Here is a 19,551-nt window from a genome sequence, read left to right on the forward strand (position 1 = left end):
ATGACCACTTCTGTAATATACTTGGGTCTAAGCCTCGCAGCCGCCGTCCTCGGGTCCTTTGACCTTTGATGGTCATTCTAGAATCTAGAATGTTCAAGGACGTCATCTAAAACCAAGCCTTGGTGGACAATGGACTATGTTTGGGATTATTTTCCTTTTGGAATGTCCAGAGTCACTCAAGCTTCAGATTCCTCAGAGATGGCGAGACGTTGTCGGATTTTCTGACACTTGATGGAATCCATTGTAGCATTTCACATGCACAGTTTGCGAGAGGAAGCAAAGCAGCCCCAAAGATTCACAGAGTTTGTCCCCACGTTTCGTCTTTAATCTTCGCTGCATAAACTGGAGACATATTTAAATTCTTAAAAAAAGTTAGAGTTATGTTTCATCGATCCACGGAACTTCTGGAGCTCATCTAGATGTTTGTTTTTATTTGAGCACACTGAAGAATTTTCTTGAACTTAGGTACATTTAGTCCTCAACAAAAAAAAAAAATACTTTGGGCCTCTGTTGGAACAATATCTTAACAACATCTGGTTTGATAATTATGTGGTTTTATAAGATGCTATGCAGGATTTTCACGTGTTTTGAGACAGCAGTCGTCTTTAAAAGTAGCATTTTGTGTTGAAAGTGGATTTAAAAAAAAGCTAGAAATGTGTTGCACTGAACCACGAACAGCTCTTGTATGATTTGTTTTTTTTTGCAAGCAACTGATACATCACATATTTTAACAATAGCGAAATGACTTTGGGGGATTGAGCAATTACGAAATGGTTGAAAACCATGCAAACTGAAAGAAAGGGGGAAGACTTGTGCAATGTTGAGCTGTTCCAGCTTAGATTCCCAGTGGCAGTACAGGAAGTTATGGGAGCTTTGACAGGAAGTGTGCTCTCATGAAGGGCCGGCACAGGTACAGACATGTGAGAGAGGGTGATGTTTCCTGTCGGCTCGCTCCACATTAACTGCCTGGATTATTCTGTCCTCCCTCTCTTTTCTCAGTATACTTCACTCCCAACAGAATACACATACCGGTGTGTTAAATAACAGGGATGCTATCAGAGGGCCAAAACAGTAGATGTTGTGTGCAAGCCGGGAATGTGTTACAGGATGCAGATGTCACTGCATGAAGTGAAACTTCCTGCCCATCAAAACAGTCAGTGCCAGTGTTTAATGGACTCGCGTTCAGCGGCACGCAGCAAAAACAGTGAAATAAGGGATGAAAGGTCAGGCTGGAGAGATTGCAGAGGAGAAGAAAAAAGAGCAAGTGGGGAGGGAGATTGTAGGTGGAGATGTGATGGTGCGATACGTGGATTGCAAGAGGAAAAGTCTCTTTGTCTCTCATGAGCTCGGTGGACAATCAAAGTTTCCTATCAGCTCTGGAGTAGGGGAAATTGGCTGCCCTGGGAAGGAGAGGGCCACTCTCACAGCCAATGGGAAGTGCCCCTGTCACTCTAATCAGGTCCAATTCAGAGAGAAGGAAACGTGTGTGTGTGTGTGTGTGTGTGTGTGTGTGTGTGTGCTTTCTGTGAGTGTTTTCTAACAGAAAGCAGCATTGTTTCACCCTCCTTTCCTTTAATGTGATCCAAGATGATACCAAGTCTAAAGTAGCGATAGACCTTCATCTGCCTCTTATCCCGAGCACCGAGGGACGCATATGAGCCACGCGGGTGCTTTTCTGGGCAAATCTTGCCCTGAGAGGCACGGCCATCAGCGCTTTGATGGATCGCCATGTGGCAGAGATCACTGGGTCTTAGTGGAAGCTGTGGACAGTTGCACACAAGGCCAGCGGGGGGAAGAGGATTACTGTCTTGTGTAGATACAAATCCATTCAGAGAGGGAGGTTGACATCAACATGCACAGATATAAGCCGAGCACAGAGGCTTTGGGCCAAAGTGAACGCGATGTAAACATCGACCGTACATGGGAGGAGTGCGACGGAGAACTTTAAAGCTGGCTTTATTTATGTCACCCATCCGTCCTGGTCTCCGTCTGTCCCCACCTCCTCCATGTCAGACAAGAATGTGTCTCTCTGCACCCTGGGCCCAATCCTCTGTTTGAAGTCCCGTGCCCATCTTTCTGTCTTTCCCTTCCTCCATCTTTCTTTCCAACCAACTTATCTGTCAGCCTCACTTCTCCCCGCCTACCGCAGCTGCGGGGAGGCCCACAGGCACCTTCATTGTCCTCCTCTTCCTCAGCCTCGTGCTTTTGCACCCAGCCACATCACACCTGCCACCTGCACAGGATGCGTGGCCCCCGGGACCTTCGTCGTAGGGGCTTTCATCCACCCTTCACCTCGCCCTTTAGAGCTTCTCATCCCCTTATCCCGGCACCCTGTCACTGAGGAATGGTCAGCACAGAGCACCACAGAGCGGCTGTTGTGAGGATCCGCGTTTAAAGCAGGGCCAGAGGGAATCGGCACAGGTGAGGCGTGTTGAGGGCGACTTTTGAGGCTCGATTCGAGTCATTTTGACGACGTGATTTTATGGCCGAGTATCAGGATTGACGGAATCGAATGAATGTAACAAACATGGACCTGAAAGTGTGCATGTGTGTGTGTGTGTGTGTGCATAAAAACATGGTGACAGTGAGGGTGGTGGCTCTGTCTCAGTGATTTATGAGCGTGTGCTGTGAAGGTTCTTCTGAGCAGGATATTGTTCCCTGACTGGTGACTTCAAACTCTGTGTGTGTGTGTGTGTGTGTGTGTGTGTTCATGCGTGTATTTTAGAGTGAGAAAGATTAGAGCACTGCAGGTGAGCCCTCGATGTAATCAATCACCTCATTGTCACAAGAGTTTGTGGATTAGCTCTTCAACTGATGCCTCGTTTGACACACTCTGCATCTTTACTATACTTAAGGAAAGGAAGATAATAATCGAGGACGGTGGCAGCTCAACCACATGGCCCAGTCAGTCCAGCGCCCTGCACAAACCCCCTCATCCACCTCAAACACACACACACACACACACACACACACACACACACACAGTTTACCAAATCAGGATACAGCGCTGCACATGAATTCCGGTTTAAACAGTATTCAGCTTAGTTCACATCAACAGATAAACCGCAGCTCCTCTGCGACCGGTAATCGCATCCTGGACCGGGGGGGGGCAGAGCCAGAACTGAAAACACAGAAGGACCAATCATCCAAACGGCAACATCACATGATACGGGGATATAACAGCCATCAAGCGTCAAGAAAATGATTTCTGATGACAAAAGGCTTACGCTCCAGCCGCGCGATGCTTTTTCACGAGGAATGTGATAGTCAATAATATAAATATCCACGTTCTCACAGGTTGCAGGGACCTGGAGGTGATCCCTGCTGACACCGGGAAGCTGAACCCATGGAGAAACAGGGAGAACCCGCAAACGCCACACAGCGAAGTCCCCATTCCTCAGACGGACTGGAGCCCAGGACCATCAGAAAGTTCTAGATACACTTTAAAAGATTTCAGGAACAATACTTCACTCCATATTTAGTTTTCATTCCTGCATTGTGACTCTTCCTGTCTGTGTAACTTGACCTCATGATTTCATTTGTGAATATCTTCACGGGTTTCAGTTGAAATTTGAGACCTGGACTTACGGACGGGACGGGGAAGATGACGATCCTGCAAAACGCTCGCACCTTGAGAGACCTTTTATATATATATTTTTAAAACAAGCAGACAAGGTCAGAGGCCTGGCGTTGAGGTGAGTGACTGCTGGAGTTAGAACTGTCCTCATGCTGTTCCAAACATCCCCTCTACTAAAAAAAAGAAGTCTTTTGTGTGGACTTTCAGCAGCATCGAGCATCAGCGCTAAGAGACATCATTGTCCCCCCCTGCCATGTATTTCCAGAATGATTATTGTATGGCACATACAATATGTTAGCATTATCATTGTGAGTTGAAGGAGGTCGACCACTATGGAGCAGGAAATGACCTGCCAAAACCCCTGATGACCTCAGAGGGAAAGCCATGACCTTTATCTGACCCTTGTGTTTCTCCTGGGCTCGGATTGTGATGGAGGCAGGTCAGCCGCTCTGCCAAATGGAAAGAGGGCAATAGGTGGGGTTTCTCTGAAACATGGAACGCCAACAATGAGCTGGAAAGTCCCCGTTTAAAAGTGGCCACCTTTCATAGTCTGAATGTAGCTTATTCTTTTTGTTTTTATAACATAAACGTATCAATATATTAACAAAGTATTCAGTGGCACAGACGAGGTGAAAATGTGGCCGCTTTATTTCACATTTTTAATGTATTTTTAACTAATTTTTAAATTCCTTGTTCTCATTTAAGATACTGACTGAAATAAAAATTACTACTACTACTACTACTACTACTACATTAAAAACAAGCTGATCAATCAGAGATTGCAGACCCTCGCCTCCAAGTGCCCTATCTCGCAATGTTGAAGAATCCTTGAAAAAAATTCTAGAATCTGGATCCAGATCCGGATCAACGCCATTCTCGGGGAGGACGGAGCCATGGACAGAACCCTGTTTGTGTAAAAAATTTCAAGTCGATTGGGTTCCTAGTTTTTGAGTTATGCGCACAGACAAACAAACGAACAAACCCAATTGCAATACCCTCGCCTCCCGTTCGGGGGGGTAATAACCCTCCATCATGGTTTAATTGACGCAACTGCGCCCCCTTTTGTCTGCCTGTGGGAAGTGCTTATCCAAACGCATTCAAGGAAATCATTTATTAAACCAAAATACACGTTACACGTGTTTCTCAAAACTTTATTCCAAATTTGCCAGCTTCTCATGCCATTTCTCATTTTACAAGGATGCGTGTCCCGTCTGATATATCTCCTCACATACTCTCTAATCTCATGTATTCACCAATGTGATGGTCCAAAAAACAAAACAAAATGACCAATTATATAACAAACAGCCTTATAATGTAGAAAATGACTGACAGAAATGAAAAAACTAAGAGCATTTGGGATGGCGCACATTCAGAGCATTTTGATCAATAGAACAGAAAACATTTTGAGCACAAGTTGTTTTTTACTCATGAGCTAGACGCTTCAATCCGTGAATACAGCATATGTGAGTAAAGACATGAGATTCATAACACTTGGGCCGCTTACACTCTCCTTTCCATACATGGTAAAGATACAAAACTTCAGATTTAAACAAGAAAATAAAACCAAGTCAGAGAGATGCTTGCCAAAGCTTTTCATGTATCGCAACAAACTCACGAACAGATGAACAAAAAAAACCTGCTGGCGGAGGTGAGCAGAGCAATCAGGACTTTATCACAAGGCACAAGATAAACCCATCGCTAGCGTAAGATGTGAGGTCAACAGTCCATGTCTGCCGTCAAGGATGTTAAAAACGTGCAACCTTGCGTCTCATTTATTACATTTTCACACTTACAAGTCGACCGTTCTTCACTTTAGCAGGTGGCGTGTGTGTCTGTTCCTTTGAGCTTGTGTGGCGGGAGATGATTAGAGGGCATCCAGCAGACTGTCGACGCGGCCGATGAGATCCTGCCTCTTACTGGTGAGACTCTTGTCGCTCTCGATGTACGCCTCCTTCTTCACCTTACCTGCAACCAGCCGCTCCGCCTCCTGGCAGGAGCGACACACCAGCTCCTTCACCTGACCATCCAGTTTCTGCACCTCCCCGACCTGGGAGCACAGGGAGGAGAGAGAGTGAGCCTCACTTGCACATCCTGGTCAGTTCCATAAGCATCGAAAACGCACACCACCCACCTTATCAGCCAACTCGGAACCCTCGGATTTGAGGCGGGCCTGCAGGGAGCTGATCTCGTTAGTGAGAGCGCGGTGGTCGGCTTCCAACGTCTTCCGGCCGCTGTTGAGCGCCCCGGTGTCGCGAGACTGCTTGTAGCGGTTGACCACCTCGTCCATGTGCCGGTACAGACCCAAACGCTTATTGACCAGAGTCAGCACCTGCTCCGTTATGGAGGCGACCTTCATGCGCACCTCAGCCGCAGGGTCCTGAAGAACAGGAGATGGAAGATGTAAAAAAAACGAAATAATAGACACAATTATTCAGATTAAAAAGGTAAAAAGAGAGGCTATTAAATTAGGCCAACAGAAAACAGACGCTCTTAATAGAAACACATAAATGCAGTCATACCTTTGTGATGGCGAAGTCCAGACGGACATAGATGATGACAGTGAAGAAAAGTATGTAGAAGGCTGCTACGACCAAAAGAGGCTCCTGCAGCATCAGGATCTTATTGAAGTTATAGTGAACCTGGTGTAAAAGAAAAGAGGCCTTTTTATTTACAGCTCATATTAAATTTACACAACTTTACAGTGAGTTTCTCCAAGATTCGTCAGGGCTGAGAAAGATTGAACTGTTTTTAACCTGTGAGAAAACAAAAGATCTTTCCTGCGTTTCCACCTCAAACAGGTCAGCGGGGCTTCAGGTGTAATATTAAGGAAAGCTAACAATCCATGCACCGCAGAATAAATTCTAATCTGGAAGACGGAACGCTACTCCTCTTATTACTCAGCCACATTGTCCAGATAGCTTTGCCCTCCATTCGTACGGTTACAGACGTGAGACACAAACATTCAGGCAAGTCGTTCCCACGAAAGGAACTCGTATCATTTTGAGCTATCTCGGGTAAATACATTCTGCGGCAGGAGGGTGACGCGAATTAAAATGTCAATTCCCAACATTGAAATAATTAAAAGAATGAGAGGAATTTAGTGCGACAGCTTCTTGCAACTATTTTTTTTTAAACTAAAAATCCCGTGTACAGCTAAACATGCTACAAGGCAACCTTTTGAATGTATCCCGAGTAAATCGTCTCACCACGACGTCCTGAATGTGATGCTCCACCAAGTTGTTCTTTGTGGCGACCAGCACTGGCCGGCCAAAAGTGTCCAGATATGTATAGTGCAGCCGGTTAGGCATGCGGTCAATCTTGTAGGGCGTGTCCACGTGGATGTTTCTGGTGAATACATGACAACTCCACATCAAGCACAGCGAATCCTCTACTCGTCCCAATGTACAGGAAACGGGTTTGAGATCACCGACCTTGCTCCCTCTGGCAGGATGATTTTGACAGTCAGCAGGTCAATGACTTGGTCGTCATACACATGGTCGACTAGTCTCATCTTCAGCGCGTACTGGTCACCTGGATGATAAAATGATTATGCGATTAGGCGGGAAGTGTCCGATTAAGAAGCCCGACGGCAAGAATTAATGTCATCAGAGTTCACCGGACCCAGGGTGTACAGGTACTCGTAGCTGGGCAGGTTGTAGCCGATGATATAGTGGGTCTTCCAGCCTCCGAACAACGGGAAGCGAGGCCTGATTTCCACCTCTACGGAATCGTCCAGCACCTGCAGATGGGAGGTGGAAATGTTGCCGATCTCATCCCGGTAGTAGACATCCTGGGCTGAGGCGGGAAGGATGGTCTGCGGAGGAGAAAACCGGCGATGGAGTCAAATCGCCGCGACAGCTACAAACGAGCCGGCGGCCGTCGCTTCGCATTTAAAGAACCACACCTTGAAGGATTTGACCGATGAGATGCCGCTGTCTGACTGCCGCTGATAATCGTAGCGCGAGAAAGGCCCCTTCAGGGTGGCCCCGGTGTGCCTCAGGTCGATGGTCTCCTCCACGGCGATGTTCCCCCAGTGAGAGACCTCGATGCTCCGAGTGATGGTGCTGATGGTCAGGAACGGCGTGTTGTTCTCGTAATGGATCTTCATCGTTTCCTGGAGAGCAGAGAACACGGCGCTTCAGAAACCTCTTCCAGCTCAACTGGACGCCGACCGAACCGGCTCCGAAGCTGCACCTCGCTGAACGGAGCCACGTCGCGGAAGGGTCCGTACTCGATGATGTCGTCGTTCTTGCTGGGGTTGCCGAGCTTGGTGTAGCTCTCCACGGTTTTGGAAGCGAGGCGGACCCGTGTGGACTGGCTGCGGGTGGGGTACGGGGAGTACAGGTAGTGATTCCCCTGATAGACGACCAGCTGGCGCTCGGACTGGCTGATGTCAGAGGGGAAGGGCTTCAAGACGTGGCTAAAGGTGGTTTCTATCTTCGCTTTCAGCTGAGCGCCCGCTGCCAGACTCGAGGGCAGCTGCACTTTGTAAAACTGCCCACTGCGTTGAGAGGAGAGAGACCGCATGTCAGACAGACAGACGAGCCGAAGCTCCTTATCAAGCAACAGGTGGAGGAAACTGTCCTTCTGATGAACAACCGGTACCGGATTTGGTTTTTAGATCGATTGGAAACCAATTTTTTTAAATCATTCATCTCTCAGTGTCTGTTGGGATGGCAGAGGAATTTGCTCTCCAAGTGCTTTCCAGTTTATTTTAGCAACCAAACAAGTTAGCAATTACGCTAACATGTTTTAGAGTATTTTGAGACAGTTATTCGCTCTAAATGCACAAGCCAGCCAAAACTATTTCAGGCAATCCAAAACCAACACACCCTGGGGCACGGCCCGGTTGTTTCCATCCGTTCAATTATTTACGCATATACAGTAAATCAAAAATATATAAATCCCATATCTGACCTTTGACCTGAAATCGCCGTCTGTTGTAGCTCGAGGGCACCATCCTCCTCCTCGTCGCCCTTCACCTGTGGAAACACGATCGTTTAAAACCCTCTGCGTAATAAAAGAGCAGGGCAGCCGCACAACGCATAAAGGATGATGAATGTAGCATTCCCAGTTCATTCATCGTGCAAACGAAGCCCTGCGTGCGCGGTCACACCCGGAAGTGCGCCCAGGGCTTACGTGTCAGTCAGCCACGCGCCGCGGATGTCGAGTTTACGCACATTCTTTGCAATTCAAAAGGAAATAAAACAAATTCAAACTGAGCTTTTACATACATTTCTGCTCGCAGAAGAAGTAATTATTAATGTATATATGTCCGTTGCAATTTAGATACTGCTACAATAGCTATCTCTTGCTAACGCTAACGCTAACAGTTCCCCGCAGGACCACAAACGAGTCCCAAAAGAAACACTTGCTCAAGAGGCTATTCAGAATTAATCTCCCAAAACTCGATATTTAATCGCAGACATATTTCTTTTGCAAAGGTCGATTAGACCTTACACATTTACTCACAGCACAAAGGGATGGCTAACAGGCTAAATCTAGCATTCGGTGTTGAGCAGCTAAGTTGTTAGCTTACCGACGCTCCGATGTACGCCAGGTGCGGGGCCAAGTCGGCTTCCACCGCTAACACGAAGCTGTGAACGGGGGCGCGTCCCTTGTTGGACAGCACCATCTCCGTGGTGATCTTTGCCAGATGGGTGCTCAAGTCCACCGTTCGCTTCACGTCCTCGTTTACTAAACCTTCCGCCGACGCCTCCGACCTCAGAGCGGCCAAAAGCAGCAGGCAAGCGGTCAGAAGAGGCGACTTGTGCACCATGGTTAGAGAAATAGCGGGATAAGAATGGGAAAATTACGAGAAATGTAGAGCAGCGAAGAAAGGCCGTCCTGCCGCTCTACACCAGAAAGGATGACGCTTCATTCAATCCAGTGGGATGACGTCATAAGACTGCGCCGGAGGGAGGAACTACCCTTTGTGAAAATCATGTAAATATATATATATATACCAATGCATAATGTTTTTTTGTTTTTAGAGTATTTGACCTGGAAATGTGGGTATTTTTTCTGTACAAAAAGCAATTGCTGCAAGACGAGCCACGCTGCGCTCAAACGTAACTTCCAGAATGTACTGTGCAGCCCTCGTTCATCACGAGCCGAAATAGCTCAGTTGGGAGAGCGTTAGACTGAAGATCTAAAGGTCCCTGGTTCGATCCCGGGTTTCGGCAACACGGTTGGATGCCTTTTTTTAATACGGTACTGATATTTATTGTTAGCGCTTCAGTTTCAAATTTCCTTAAAATCCGGATAATCTGTACCAAAAAAGTAAAACATTTCAATGACTTGATAATTTCAAATCAAACTGTGGCCATCACATATGAGTCGAAACTCAATTAGCCGTGAACAACTCTTTTCCCCGCTTTAAAATACAAATCAACCATGCAGCCACCTTTGTCTTTCATTCGCAAAAAACAAATACAAAAATACAAAATAAAATACAAAACAAAACCCAAAACCCACATAACCACAAATAAGCCACAAGGCTGTAGGCGACAAAAAGTGTATGTTCTTATGTCTGAGGTCATTTCTGTCAGCTGCGTGGTCGTGCATTCTTTTTATTTCTTCAGTGAATTGCCTTCTTGCCTCACAGCAGGAAGGTTCCAGGTTTGATTCCTTGTTCGGAGTTCTCCCCGTGTCTGCCTGGGGTTTCTCGGGTTTTCCGATTTCCTCCTATATACCTCCAAAAATATGCAATTTAAGTGTATTGATCGCTCTAAATTGTCCGTAAGTGTGAGAGTCTGTTGTCCGTTGTCAACACCCGTGTTACTGGAGTACACGAGCACACACGCACACACACACACACACACACACCGGCAAGAAGGATAAAGCAGCTGTGGTTGAGATGATCGAAGCCGTCTCGCTCTCGTCTGAAGTAGCACATTTCTAGTAAAATGTCTGAGTAAAAGTTCAGTTGAAAGTCTATAATTTATTTTATCTCTTTTAGTTTAACGTGTTGTAGATCATAGCACCGTTTATTTCCTATGCATACATGGGAGGCATTATCCATGCCTTTAGAGGCAAAAAAAATATTGTACTTATACAAATCACACAAAAGAAAATAATTCTTAAAAAACTTGGATCCAGTTAATGATTCAATTCATGAAGAGCAAGAAAAGAAGAATCAACTGGACTTGTTCAGGTTTGATTGAAGACGTTTCATCCAAGAGGCTTCTTCAGAAATCTTTACGTGATTTGTGACGTGTGCGTTGTTGTGACACATCTCTGGTCCCGTGGAACAGGGCGTGTCCAGCGCGTGACGTCGCCCTCACCGACCGACTTGTTTTGGAGGAAGTGAACGGAACACAGCTCGGCTAGCAGCTAGCACGGTTGTTTGTTGGGAAAGCGAGCGTCTGCGGGAAAGAGGCGAGACGGAACATTGGACCAAATCGTTTCTATTCCGCGAAAGGAAGATTTACATCGAGAGTGGCAGTGCTAAGAAGCGTTAGCTGCGAGGCTAGCTATCGGAGATTATTTAGCTGTCGTCCCTTCAAACGGCTTGTTTTCTCTCCGACAGACATTTATACGAGCTTAGCCTGTTAGCTAGCCTGTTAGCTGCGCGTTAGCTAACGCTTCCAGCAGAGGCGGAGGAAAAGTCCACTTTTAATATTTCATACCACAAGATCTTCGGCCAGGTATGTAGAGGAGACATTTTAGTTAATATATTTACATACTATGTATGTTGATAATAAAGCTGTTAAATAAATTCCAAGTCTTTTAATGAACCCCGTTGAGCTAACTAAACGTTAGCTTAAATGAAGAAGTGCTACTCACTTGGTAATTGCTTGTTGACGCGACATGCTAAACCTCAGTCTTTAGGTTCTTGTAGAAGGGTTCTCTGTTTATAATTGAAGCCGTTTCCCTATCCTAATAGCTATTTGTTTAATTTGGTTATGTTATATCGACTAACGTATTGTTTGTTCTACCTTGCTAAACCTTTGCGATGCGATTATCATAATTTAAGTTTAAGGCAATGATGAGAAAAAGGTTAATAAAATGTTTAGATAGATCGAAATAATTTAGTGTGATTCCAACTATATAATTGACTGCTAATCATGCGTGCCAAGTCATGGTTCCGTTAGTCCTGTGTTTTAAAACCATGTGATCAGTCCCTGACGCGGTGTCATGGGGTGCAGATTATACCAACAACTGCATGCCGGGTTTCTGTTGCAATAGCACTAATGTGCGTACACGCTGTGGCTTTTCATTCACATGGTGTCAGTAATTTACAGGATGTGTACTTGAAAAATATGCCATATATTTATATTTCTTTAATTCGCCACGGTCTGGCTTGTAAGGGCCGCTGGCTTGGACTTTGTTCAGGACAGCGGTCCTGTTACAAAGCATGCTCAGCCAGGGTTAGACGAGCTTGGTGTGTTAGAAACGGCTAGCTGTGGTGACGAGAACACGCTGTGTGTGCACACATTCCTCCAATTGCTCAATATCTTTAATTCCAAGACACACAGAGACCTTATCATCCGACGCCTGTTCACCAGATCAAAGGGTCATCCTCGAGGCTCAGCTCTATCCATGTTGTCTGAGTATTTCCATCATTGTTGTGCTTCCAGTTCGGCCTTTCTTCTCCTCTAATCTACGTTATCGTCTCTACAGCTGCGGGATAATGACATCAAGGAAGAAAGTACTACTCAAAGTCATCATTCTTGGAGACTCTGGGTGAGTGATTGTTCAACCAGACAATGCCTCGCAAAGCCTCACAAAGAACATGTTTAATTTGGGTATTGAGCACAGTACGATCAAAACACTTTTACTCTACAAAAGCAGCGCGGATGCCCATTTTGTGTTTGTCTTTCTCTGTTTCTGAATGTTGTATTATGATATGTTTTTCCCCAGAGTTGGCAAGACCTCACTGATGAACCAGTATGTGAATAAGAAGTTCAGTAACCAGTACAAAGCAACAATAGGTGCGGATTTCCTGACAAAAGAAGTCATGGTGGACGACAGGCTGGTCACAATGCAGGTAGTTGAGAAAATAATACCAGAATGTCGTTCTGATCTGTGTAATGTCTTTTTTTTATGTTTCCACCGCAGCTTTACAATTTGTTCAATGGAAAAAATTCAATCCCCTTTTTTTACACGTACACAATTTTCTCATACATCGGTTGGTCTGCAGAATGAAACAATAAATCCTGAAGCTGTTTGATTTCTTCCTATGGAGGTATACAAAAAGTGTCTTTGGTTCAGAAATGGTTTATCTGCTGTTACTCAGCATGGTGAACGCAGTTCTGGGAACAGTTGTTGGCTTCAGTCTGAGGTCACCGTGTATTTAAACTTGCTATCCATGATAATATTGGTGCACAAAAAATGTCTGGGTGCCTGTGTTCATACAAAATTGTCCACGTGTACAACATAGAAAATATCAAGCACGAATGTCTTCTGACGGAAGGATATCCTGCGTAGCAGCAGTTGTCAAGATAAATCAGCTTCACTCTGATTTGTGAACGCGCCTCACATTTAGAGACTGATTGTGGATATTTTAGACTGCTTTTAATTCCACCAGGCACATTTTGACAGTTCTCCGATCTAATTTCTCTGTTCTAAGTAATTCCATACTTAGCATTAACAGCCAGATACATTAAAAGGATGTGGTGATTTGATTCATTTTAGCCGGTATGGTTATAGAGTCACCTTGTTTTCTATGGAAATGTCTTCCTTTCTCTGCTTCTCAGATTTGGGACACGGCCGGTCAGGAGCGGTTCCAGTCTTTAGGAGTGGCGTTCTACCGCGGAGCAGACTGCTGTGTCCTGGTGTTTGATGTGACGGCACCCAACACCTTCAAGACTCTAGACAGCTGGAGGGACGAGTTCTTGATCCAGGCCAGCCCACGAGACCCGGAGAACTTCCCTTTTGTGGTGCTGGGCAACAAAATTGACTTGGAGAACAGACAAGTGAGTCTTGTCAGCTATTCTTCCGTTTTCTGTAAGGTTTGGTAATATCGGGTTTAAGAATCCACCCCTTTGTGTTTCAGGTAACAACCAAACGAGCACAGGCTTGGTGTCAGAGCAAGAACAACATCCCATATTTTGAAACCAGTGCCAAGGAGGCGATTAATGTGGAGCAGGCCTTCCAGACTATTGCACGCAATGCCCTTAAACAAGTAAGAGACTCGATTGAGAAACACTAGTCTGCAGTCTCTGAGACTGTGCTAACCTGGGGGGGGGGGGGGGGGACGAAGGCTCGAACTCAACTGTCCCCTCTGGTTTCAGGAGACCGAAGTGGAACTGTACAACGAGTTCCCTGAGCCAATTAAGCTCGACAGGAACGAGCGAGCCAAGCCGTCAGCGGAGACCTGCAGCTGCTGAGGATGCCGGGGATCTTCGGGGGGGTTGGGGCGGGGGGGTCGTTACCACCCTCGCTATCCTGTCTTGCCTTGTCTATATATCCCCATTCCCATGGCCCACTGTGTCAATCCTCAACGCCCAACATAAAAGCAGCACCCCGCTCAGAGTATTCTACGACACACACACTCGCCTCCCTATGTGTAAAATAGAAAACACATTTTCTGTAAAAGAAGTCTCCTAGCCCAAAGAACACGATAAAGAAATATGGAATTTGACTGTATGCGTATCCCCCCCCCCCCCCCCCCCCATGTGCTTTCTCATGGTGGTGGTAGTTCGGGCTAAACTCGTTCATGCTTTCTCTGTATTGCTGCATTCCCACCCAGTTTTTTGTTCAAACTGCTTTACTTTAGGTGTTAAATCAAAGCATTCTTTATACATGTTTGTGTTAAGTAAAGTTTAAAAATATATATGTACTTGTTTCTACTCAGTTTCTTTGGCAGTGCAGGTTGTTATCTCTTTTAGGGCCCACCACGACAGCATGAAGAGAGGAAGCTCTGTTCCACATCGTGGCTTAAATTCATTTCACTCTTTAAAAAAAAGCAAACGCCTTTCATGGTTTCACTTTATCATGTCGAGCTACATGTTTGGGTTAATATGCTGCCTGCTGATTATTATTGGCACAAAATCCTGCTCAACAAGTATGTACAAAGGATTTTTTTTGGGGGGGGAGCACTGAGCTGTCATCCACAATAACAAGACTTGTTCAGACATCTCATTTTGGAGCCACGTTAAAAGCAACCTTAGATCATGTCGGAGACTGTGTGAATCCGGATCGGGATCCTTAAGGTTATTGCTGTAACTTATTTCTTTTTTCCCTGAACGGGGAGGAAACTCCTCTTGTCATCAGTTATCCTTGGTACATTTGACGTGGGAATGAAATAAATCAAAAAATGTCATCCTACTTGATAGTCCCTCGAGAGGATAGAAGCAAGTTTAAATAGTACATATCTTTTTACTGTCAACTATCACAAGACTTTAAATATTTGCAAACCCCTCTGTCATGTGGGAAATGCAAGTAGATAGATGTGTTGTAAATCTCCATATCTGACTGCCAGTTGCTCATGTTGGCAAACAATCTAAGTGCTTGACTTTTCTTTAAACTGATCAGATCATTAACTGTGTTCATATTATTAAAATTCTGAAATGCATTATAGATAACAAGATAGCATACATACTGTAACCTTGGAAGAAGAAAATGTGGGGTGAGAATTGGCATTATATTACGATAAATGCATAACGTCTACATTGTTTCGATGTCTTTCCAAGTAATATGGGTATTAAAACTCTTGAATAAAGCACACTCTGGTTATTTCTGACATTTATTAATCTGAAATATATATTTTTACATTCAACAGAACAGTCGCTAATACAAGAAACAAAAACAAATTCTTAAATCAATCCAAATAAAGTGAAACAATTCAGACCTGAATGGTCTTAAAAACACGTCCGTATGTTCAGTTGGTTTTTGGTTTCTTGTGAGCTCCCTCCAGCCACTGCTGAGCTGCACCTTCGGACTTACACTCCTGCCTTTCACTGCCACAAGCATTGGGCTCCTTCCTCTTCGATGCTCCGCCGCTATTCAGCCAGCTCATCATCATCTTGCTGCTGGCGGTCGGCTTCGGCTCCTGTAGCGAATCAAGGGCCAGATTTGTCATCTTAAATACCTCCAACACCAAATTCACAATTGTTTTTTGCTACTATGGTCATGACAATTCTCCAGTAAACCTGATACCTTTTTGCTGTTGGGATCCACTGGCTGAAGACATTCTGGAGAGTTGTTGCGCGAGTTGTTCACCAGTGAAGAAACCGGGTGAAAAGACAAAATGTCTTTGGGCTCGAGCAACTTCAAGGCATCTAGAGACTTCACCTCCCCAAAATCAAGCCATCTTCTCACTTCTTCCTCGCCATCCAGGATCGCAGGCATCCTAAGATACAATCATACTGTAATTTATCATTTCATACTGGCACAAACAAATGTTTAACCTGTTTTAATTATCCTCACCTATCATGGATGCTTTGCAGTTTCGGGGAGGCGTTAACGGTGATTATACTGTATGTATAAAGGGGTTCTCCTCCGCCTGGCGGTGTCCAGCAGTCAAACAGCCCAGCTATAGTCAGCAACCTCCACCCGGTCCACTCCCCAGGTTCCTCTCCTTCCTGGACACAGAGCATTACATAGAATGTTGTACCACAATTGACTGTCTGTTCGGAGAAGCCACAGCCGGCAACAGAAGAACCTGGCTGGTTGACGAGGGGAAAGGACAAAGCAACAATATAGTATTGTCTGAATTTGTCGGTATGATTTTGAAATACATATTTCTTTGCTTTGCATTTAACAAAAAGTGAATTTGCAAGTAGCATGAAAAATGCAGACAGCTTCCTGGTGGACACAGAATATTTTTCAGTTGCAGTAATTTCCGCCAGATGCGTGCAGCATTCTCTCCCTCAGACCTGAATGAAACAGAAGCCCCAGTACGAACCTCTGTCGGGTCAGGACGGGCCTCTTCTGGAGGGCACGCAGCCTCTGAATTCTCCTTATTACCGGCCGAGGTCGCGGGATCGTCCTGATCCTCTCTTTTCTCGTGACTGGGTGCCTGAGTCTGGGGGAAGTATATGAAGAAGGGCTGCTTTTCTTTGCCTTGCCTCCTCCACTCATAGAAACCTTCAGCTAGGATGACACAACGCTGTCCTTTAACCAACGGGCCCTTTGGGGGGGGGGAAATGCAATCATGAAACCAGCTTTTAGATACCATTTCACAGGGGTCAAAGCATAAAAGTGTAAACATTCAGCACCTTGTAAGTTTTCTTCTCCAGTATATTGTCACTGCGGCAGTTGCTGGTGCTGTATTGCATCTTCCTCGGGTCACTTTCCTTGAACCAGGCAGGCACTAGACCCCAACGCATCGAAGCCAACACACGGTCATCCATAGGTGCATTCTGCAGACACATACAGAGACCGAACACATAAACACCTACACAATATATACTCGTTTATATATAATACTGTACACAGATACAAGTACAGCTATTCTTACCTTATCAAAATGTCTGTGGGACACCAAGACGGGACTCGTCGTCTGGGGGCTCTTGTTGTAGGACGGCTGGTATTTGTCCGCCTCTCCATCCCTCCACCGCGGGAGCCTCCGCCGTCCTGCACGGCTTCTGTACGAGCAGGCCCGGCTTACCTCGTCAGGGGCGAGAGTGCACGCAGTTCTTCCGCACATGCCCGAGGAAGGAGGTGAAGCAACTAAGCTAGGTTACTGTACGTGAACTCTTTGTAAATGCGTTAGCATATTAGCTTAAGTTCATTTAAAGACACGAATTTTTTTTTTTTTTTTCACTGAATGCAAAGGAAGCGATTCTAAATAGTTTCCGTTTACCTGCCGTTGGATGTTACGGAGGTGGAGAGTTTGTGCGTCGCTACGCTGCGGGACATTAGCCTGGGCAGCCCCCCTCCTGCTGCAGGAACAACAGAGCAGCTGAGAGTGAGTCACTTCCGGTAACAGCGTCACGTGGGTGTCGCTAAATCCCCGCCCCGTAGTCGCTACCGTCAACATCTTTACTGTTAGACGGACTTTAAACGTCATTTTTAGACTAAACTAATATTTTCAACGTCCTGCAAAATATCGGTCATGTGTCAGATTGTTGTCAAAACCATTTGCACTTCCTCTAATGGTCTGTTGATGAATGTTATGTGTGGTGCAACCTGTTTTAGTCACACTATGGGTTTATTGTGAAAGGCTAACCGGATGTGCGGAACGGGAGGTAGATCTAATTTTTACATAAAAGTCGGTCATATTTAATAATGAATCCAAAATATTTAAAAATCGAAAGTATATGGCTCCACTTCCACAAACGTGGTATTTTAAAAGCTACATTAAACATTCGACGTTAGAATAATAATCCCTTCACAACTGTAAATAAAATTTTTTTTTCTTTTTTTTTTTACTGAACACAACGTTTATATTAACGTGCACGTTTAGGTGATCTGTGCGTGAAGTCAAATGTGAGTTTGTTTACTGTATTCTTTAATTAATGTTAGGATAATGTCCCAAATCGGTCGGGTCGATATTTTCAGAGACACTGGCGTTTCTTTGGTGAGCCAATCAGAATTTATTACACCTCAGCAGGTAAGATAAATAAACACCGCGCCCCGATGGCGCGCCGGCAGGTATAGCGTTTGAGATGTTAGTTTTTATTTATTTTATTTTTAATTGTATAAAGTCATTGTCCAATAAATGACCGTGTCCTCTTGCAGCACCCCGAGGGCAGGAGAAACGATCACATTCAACAATGAGAGCTAATGTTATGGAGACGATCAAGCCCAGACAACCTGCCCAGCTGGAACTAGAGGGATACCATTCTGGGGATAGATGCTTCACACCAGGCCCAGACAGTGGTGAGAGAGAGACAGCAACACAGGAATCATGAACATCCCAAGGAGCATGAATGAATGAATATATTTATTAGATAGAATGTTAGAGTACAAGTACAGTCACACAGTAGCATGTATTACAGTACAAATAAAGTTAAACATCCTGTCTAAGAGGAGCATTTCAAAAAAGCCCTTGCGGTCTTGTTTCCGTTGAAAGTCCTTCGTACATAAATCATCCACAATTAACAATACAAATTTAACAATACAAATAAAAATAAAACCAATATTCAATAACTCAATTGATGCAACGTAACATTAGAAAAACAAAAATAAAATGATTTTACACCGCCGATGCAAACTAACAATTAATCTAAAATAAATTACACCACTGATGCAAAATGACAATGAATGACAATAAATTACATAAATTACAATAAATTACTAAGGCAATTAATATGTGCAACGTAGGTGGACAAAAAAAGGGGGGGGGTGATTGATCCGGAGAGAGTCGTGATGACTATCTCCGTTTCTGTCCCCCTGAAAGGTGTATTTTTAGGGCCGTTTTGAAGGAGGCCAAAGAGGTGCATGTTTTGAGGGCTGGAGTCAAACAGTTCCACCCTTAGGGGGCAGTATTGTAAAAAGATGATTTACCCATGTTAGTCCTATAGGAGGGGGTAATCAGGTTGTTGTTTGAGCTCCCTCTAGTGTTGTGGCTGTGGGTGTCACTAAATCTGTGGAGGTGTTCCGTCAGGTATGCAGGGATTGAGGGGACTGAGGGCAGAGCAGCATTGACTATTTTAAATGCCAATCCCATTTTGAGTTGTTTCACCCTGTCTTCTACCCTGAGCCATTTTAGGCTAGCAAAATGTTTAGGAAGAAGGTGGGTCATGGGCCCCAGATTGAGGAGTAGCCGAATCAGTTTGTTAAAGCAGCAGACAAACAGTGCTGTAATTTAAGTGTTCACCAATGGGTTGCCAACACAGGAACAGAACCACCTGTTACAAAATGATTACTCTTGCATCAGGATTAGGGTTAAGGGGTGAATGGATGTTAGGCTATAGGGTACGGTGCTTTTGGTTGTGTTGGGCTAGTCAACGTGAGAGGAGGTCAATGTATAGTCTTAACAAGAGAAGCTATACAAACTTGTGTGTGTGTGTGTGTGTGTTTACCTCAGCTTCACCTTCTAAGGGCCAAGTTAAACAAAAAAAGTCTAGTCTACTCGTTCC

The 19,551-nt window shown here is 44.9% G+C and overlaps 3 protein-coding genes and 1 non-coding gene across 7 annotated transcripts; 2 read left to right on the forward strand and 2 right to left on the reverse strand.

Moving 5' to 3' along the window:
* Positions 1 to 4,714: 4,714 nt before the first annotated feature.
* On the reverse strand, positions 4,715 to 9,356 carry rpn1 (ribophorin I). Its single transcript, XM_068741935.1, has 10 exons — positions 9,117 to 9,356; positions 8,495 to 8,559; positions 7,772 to 8,078; positions 7,482 to 7,691; positions 7,199 to 7,391; positions 7,009 to 7,108; positions 6,784 to 6,922; positions 6,097 to 6,216; positions 5,709 to 5,954; positions 4,715 to 5,624 (listed from the first exon to the last, which is right to left on the reverse strand). Exons 1-10 carry the CDS (start codon positions 9,354 to 9,356, stop codon positions 5,442 to 5,444), a joined length of 1,803 nt encoding a protein of 600 aa, XP_068598036.1. The 3' UTR covers positions 4,715 to 5,441.
* Positions 9,357 to 9,689: 333 nt separating this feature from the next.
* trnaf-gaa (transfer RNA phenylalanine (anticodon GAA)) lies at positions 9,690 to 9,762 on the forward strand. The gene has a single exon. It is a non-coding gene; the product is annotated as a tRNA-Phe (tRNA).
* A 1,119-nt stretch (positions 9,763 to 10,881) lies between these two features.
* Positions 10,882 to 15,245, forward strand: LOC137897944 (ras-related protein rab7). 2 transcript variants are annotated; one of them, XM_068741941.1, is made up of 6 exons: positions 10,882 to 11,226; positions 12,160 to 12,265; positions 12,443 to 12,569; positions 13,279 to 13,497; positions 13,578 to 13,706; positions 13,816 to 15,245. In XM_068741941.1, exons 2-6 carry the CDS (start codon positions 12,213 to 12,215, stop codon positions 13,909 to 13,911), a joined length of 624 nt encoding a protein of 207 aa, XP_068598042.1. In that variant the 5' UTR covers positions 10,882 to 11,226; positions 12,160 to 12,212; the 3' UTR covers positions 13,912 to 15,245. The 2 variants fall into 2 exon arrangements, with proteins under 2 accessions (XP_068598042.1, XP_068598041.1); XM_068741940.1 differs by having other exon boundaries at positions 12,203 to 12,265.
* hmces (5-hydroxymethylcytosine binding, ES cell specific) lies at positions 14,171 to 17,407 on the reverse strand. 3 transcript variants are annotated; one of them, XM_068741939.1, is made up of 7 exons: positions 17,331 to 17,407; positions 16,986 to 17,197; positions 16,744 to 16,887; positions 16,431 to 16,655; positions 15,953 to 16,107; positions 15,683 to 15,875; positions 14,171 to 15,575 (listed from the first exon to the last, which is right to left on the reverse strand). In XM_068741939.1, the coding sequence occupies exons 2-7, from the start codon at positions 17,172 to 17,174 to the stop codon at positions 15,405 to 15,407; spliced, it is 1,077 nt and encodes a 358-aa protein (XP_068598040.1). In that variant the 5' UTR covers positions 17,175 to 17,197; positions 17,331 to 17,407; the 3' UTR covers positions 14,171 to 15,404. The 3 variants fall into 3 exon arrangements, with proteins under 3 accessions (XP_068598040.1, XP_068598037.1, XP_068598039.1); XM_068741936.1 differs by having other exon boundaries at positions 16,986 to 17,130; positions 17,331 to 17,402; XM_068741938.1 differs by having other exon boundaries at positions 16,986 to 17,393.
* Between the last annotated feature and the right edge of the window lie 2,144 nt (positions 17,408 to 19,551).

This window comes from Brachionichthys hirsutus, chromosome 8 (genome assembly GCF_040956055.1).
Source record: "Brachionichthys hirsutus isolate HB-005 chromosome 8, CSIRO-AGI_Bhir_v1, whole genome shotgun sequence".
Classification (NCBI taxonomy): Eukaryota; Metazoa; Chordata; class Actinopteri; order Lophiiformes; family Brachionichthyidae; genus Brachionichthys; species Brachionichthys hirsutus.

Bases quoted from the DNA above. Each gene is read 5' to 3' on its own strand.
- rpn1 (XM_068741935.1), bottom strand. From the start codon at position 9,356: ATGGTGCACAAGTCGCCTCTTCTGACCGCTTGCCTGCTGCTTTTGGCC. The intron at 8,560-9,116 runs GTAAGCTAACAA...GTGTTTCCACAG, and splicing joins TGGCGTACATCGGAGCGTCG to GTGAAGGGCGACGAGGAGGA. The intron at 6,923-7,008 runs GTCGGTGATCTC...TGTATTCACCAG, and splicing joins ATCCTGCCAGAGGGAGCAAG to AAACATCCACGTGGACACGC.
- LOC137897944 (XM_068741941.1), top strand. From the start codon at position 12,213: ATGACATCAAGGAAGAAAGTACTACTCAAAGTCATCATTCTTGGAGAC. The intron at 12,266-12,442 runs GTGAGTGATTGT...GTTTTTCCCCAG, and splicing joins ATCATTCTTGGAGACTCTGG to AGTTGGCAAGACCTCACTGA. The intron at 13,707-13,815 runs GTAAGAGACTCG...CTCTGGTTTCAG, and splicing joins CACGCAATGCCCTTAAACAA to GAGACCGAAGTGGAACTGTA.
- hmces (XM_068741936.1), bottom strand. From the start codon at position 17,386: ATGTCCCGCAGCGTAGCGACGCACAAACTCTCCACCTCCGTAACATCC. The intron at 17,131-17,330 runs GTAAACGGAAAC...TGACGAGGTAAG, and splicing joins TCCGTAACATCCAACGGCAG to CCGGGCCTGCTCGTACAGAA. The intron at 15,876-15,952 runs GTGAGGATAATT...ATTGTATCTTAG, and splicing joins CTGCAAAGCATCCATGATAG to GATGCCTGCGATCCTGGATG.